A 3907-nucleotide genomic window follows, 5' to 3' on the forward strand; every position below is an offset into this window, starting at 1 on the left:
TGCCTGTGAAAAACGCCCTAGAAGAGTCTTGGGCAGAAAACTGCATGACAGCCATGCATGCACCAGCAGCGGCGAGCATGCACCGCCGATCGTGTTGCTGTACGGTTTCGAGACTCTCGGCTTTCTGTAAGAGCTTTTGATGCAGAATAGCTCGAGAAGGGCGAGGATTGCGTAGAGTAAATTGTTTTCTACGTTGAGAAAACGCTACCTGAGAACGACGGTTCAGGGTTTCAGCGAAATACAATTTACGATCGAGGGAAGAAGCAATAAACACCGTTGGAATTCAACTTAGCGATCACCGTGTTCCATTTCTGCATATTCCAGACGCAAATAGAGGCAGTTCTTTCGTAAGCAGAGTAACGTTGATTTTCTTGGAGCCACTTATGGGTGTCCACGGCGCCGCAATTGAAGGCGCGTCCATGTTAGCGACACGGCACCTCACCGCACGCCGTTAGCTGTTCGCGGATTGCCGGCCGACGGCGGTCTTTCTGGAAAACGGCGAGATCTCCGTGTCACGCGGACGATCTCTGCTAGATCTCTCTTTGGCACAACCGCGTGGCCATTCAGCGACAGAAGAATGGTCGCGGCTACGCTCCGGCGTCGCCGGCCGCCTCGCCGTCGCTGATCGCTCGCCACCGATAACGTCGGTAGGCCTTTTAGTGTTCACTTCGAATCTATGGCTGACGGCGCGTCAGAATGAACGACCGACGCTCTAAAGCAGCAATATTTTGTTACCGTTGTTGCCACCTTTACCCTCTCCTCGCAATTATTTCACACGAAGAAAAGATGCTGCTATATGCCAAGCGGGCATGGCCGCGAGCCGGTTCGCGGTGCACCGTCGGTATAGCCATGCACTGCAGCTGAACTTGACTGTTATCGGAACTTTCGCTTAAACGTTTGATCATGAACACGTGTTTTTTAAATATAAAATGGACAGTTTGCACGCGTCACTTTACTCTAGCAGACATCCCTTTGCCTGGGATAGAAGCTGCATATGGTGCATCCAGACGAAGGACCAAATCCGGATTTTTAGCGGACGCGGACGACTATGGCACGGACCGTCCGGCTGCAAGCGCATCCACACGGCGGACGAGGCCCTAGCAGGTGACAGCGCAACCGAGCCGGATTATTCTCGACCGCAGCCTCTGCGTTGGCTAGCAGCCGACTGGTTTGAGAGTATTCGACAAAATGGAGGCCACCAGAAAGCGACGTTTGGCCGCGATGGCTGTTGTTCTGTCGGAGATTGACGAGGACTTTGATTTGTTTCCTCGAAAACGGAGTTGTTGGCGGAAAGACTGGATGGGAAGGAAAGAGTTGGGGGTCCAAAACCTGCTCTACGAAGAGCTCCTGAAGACTGACCTCGACGAATACCGGAGGCTACTTCGTGTAAGCAGAGAGCAGTTTCTGCAACTGCTGTCGCGCGTGGACCCTCGCATACGACGGGAGGATACCGTTATGCGCCGTTCTATATCGGCGGAAACACGGCTGCAGGTCACACTACGGTACCTTGCTTCAGGTAAGTGTCATACGTTTCCAAGTTATTACGAAGAGCGCCGCGGTAAATGTATATCGGTTGAAAACTGAGCTTGGTGCTGATCGAAGGCCGCTATACAAGTGTCTTCAAGCGCGCTCGTGTGGTAGCGTACGAGCTCAATCGCGCCCGAAATATCCAATGCAGATCCAGAGGGTTCGCGTGGAAGGGGTATCATGAGTGCACACAAGTTTTGTATGGCCGTGCCGTCGGCACCGGCCTTCTGCATAAACATGCATGAGACAATATTGATCTGTTTACATTTAACTGCACCACTAAGTGCGACTGCTTTTCGCTGATACTGTATTCATTTGCTGCTCTGAAACAACCAGATATCAGATGTATTTGTACACGTCCTACTTTTTTTTTGTAGTCTGCTAGCGAGCAGTTGACTGAGATTTTTTTTTTTTGCATTTCAGGAGAGAGTCACTATTCCCTGAGCCGACAGTTTAGGCTCGGTCATTCAAGTTTGAATGACATTATACATGAAACATGTACTGCCATTTACGAGGAGCTGGGAAGCCACTTTATAAGAAGGCCCCGCACGGAGGAGGAATGGAAATATGTGATGGAAGGCTTCAATCACAAGTGGAACTTCCCGAACTGCATTGGGGCCATGGATGGCAAGCATGTGCTCATAAAGAAGCCACCAAATTCGGGAACTATTTACAGGAACTACAAGAAAAGCTTCAGTATAATTCTGTTCGCTGTCGTCGACGCAAATTACCGGTTTTTGTATACTGACATCGGTGCACCAGGCTCAGAAGGAGACGCTGCGGTCTGGCAAACGACACTCCTACAGAAAGACGTAGAAAACAGAAGGGCAGGCCTGCCAGAACTTGTGAAGGTATCCAGTTCACCTGATGTGCTCCTTCCACCTGTGTTCGTAGCAGATGACGCATTTCCGATGAGACGGAATTTAATGAAACCTTTTGGGGGCACAAATCTGACAGAAGACAAGAAGATCTTTAATTACAGGTAAGGTGCATATTGAACATGATGCAGCAGATATCAGATGAAAGCTTGAACTGTAACAATGCATTTGTGCATCCACTAAAGTCTCCAAAGTTGCTTAGTTCATACTGCGCATGCTTCATTCTGTGTTGGGATGTGCCAATGTTAGCATAAAGCAACTCCAGCGTTTCATTTCATTGCGTGGAAGCTCTTACGATGTAAGCAACCTAGTATTGCCTAAATTAGTGGCTACAAATATTCAGTGAAGCCTTAATTTCTAGTGAAGCTTTAGTGAAGCCTGAAGTTGTTAGTTGGGCTTTGTGTTAGACAGGTGGCGTAACATATTTATAATAATTTCTCTGCCATGCAATTCACGATCTCGATTAACATCTTTACTTTTCAGGTTGTCAAGGGCTCGCCGTGTCGTCGAAAACGCTTTCGGAATATTGGCGAACCGCTTCCGGTGTTTGCACACAGTCATCAATGCATCTCCAGAGAGGGTGACCGCCATCGTCAATGCGGCATGTGTTCTGCACAACTTTCTGGGCAACGATGTCATCAGTGCGCCAGACTTAAATGTCGAACCGAACCCTGCTGCGTCACTCCTGTCCGGCCAAGCAGCGTCGCGTGGTAGAATCGGTGCTGTTGGTGCTGCAGTGCGTGATAAGCTGTCTTCGTTCTTCAATGACATGGGCGCCGTGCCGTGGCAGCGGCAATTTGCCCACTTGGATGTGAGCATCTACAGGAAACCTCGGAAGTGAATACAAGTGTCAACACGGAAATGGATAGAACATTTTATTTTTCCTGTATTTGATTAAACTTGCATGTGCTTTTCCATCACCTACAGCATTTCGACTTGGCATGACAGCTGCCTTGCTTTTGGTATCGCCCGCATAGTCGCAGCGACAAGCTTTCCGAAGTGCTCACAGGCATCGTCAGTCATCGCAGGTTGTGTTGGCTGCATGTTTGTGGCTATTGTCTCGAGCACCTTTTGCCGCTGCGACCACATGTCCTCACGCGGGTTACGATTTCGTCGTCTTTTTCTGGATGGTGCTTCGCTTAAAGATGTACTTGGTGCTGCGGAGAGGTCGGTGTGTGGTTCATTGTCTCTCTCCGTGGTGCAGCCTTCATTATCTGGGCCAGCGTCATCAAGTGTGGCAGCCTCATCCACCGAGGCAGCCTCGTCCACTGCGGTCGCCTCTGGTGTCTGAGCAGCGTCATGTGACACAGGAGGCTGCAACAAGGAGGTTCTGACTCAAATAAATTGTAAAAAAACAATTTCTTGCCTGCAGCAAAAACAAAGCAACATTTTACTGCAATTACATTAACGCTTGACAGGACCAAATTCGCTCTGATGACGCGTTATATTGGATGCATCCGAATACGGCTACAAAACGTGCAGTACATTATTGAACTCAGTTG

General features: G+C 49.3%; 1 protein-coding gene across 1 annotated transcript; it reads left to right on the top strand.

Moving 5' to 3' along the window:
* The first annotated feature begins 1212 nt into the window (after window positions 1-1212).
* Window positions 1213-3265, top strand: LOC119442975 (putative nuclease HARBI1). Its single transcript, XM_037708071.2, has 3 exons — window positions 1213-1516; window positions 1951-2509; window positions 2889-3265. Exons 1-3 carry the CDS (start codon window positions 1222-1224, stop codon window positions 3244-3246), a joined length of 1212 nt encoding a protein of 403 aa, XP_037563999.2. The 5' UTR covers window positions 1213-1221; the 3' UTR covers window positions 3247-3265.
* The last annotated feature ends 642 nt before the right edge of the window (window positions 3266-3907 follow it).

This window comes from Dermacentor silvarum, chromosome 1 (assembly GCF_013339745.2).
Source record: "Dermacentor silvarum isolate Dsil-2018 chromosome 1, BIME_Dsil_1.4, whole genome shotgun sequence".
In the NCBI taxonomy this organism is placed as follows: Eukaryota; Metazoa; Arthropoda; class Arachnida; order Ixodida; family Ixodidae; genus Dermacentor; species Dermacentor silvarum.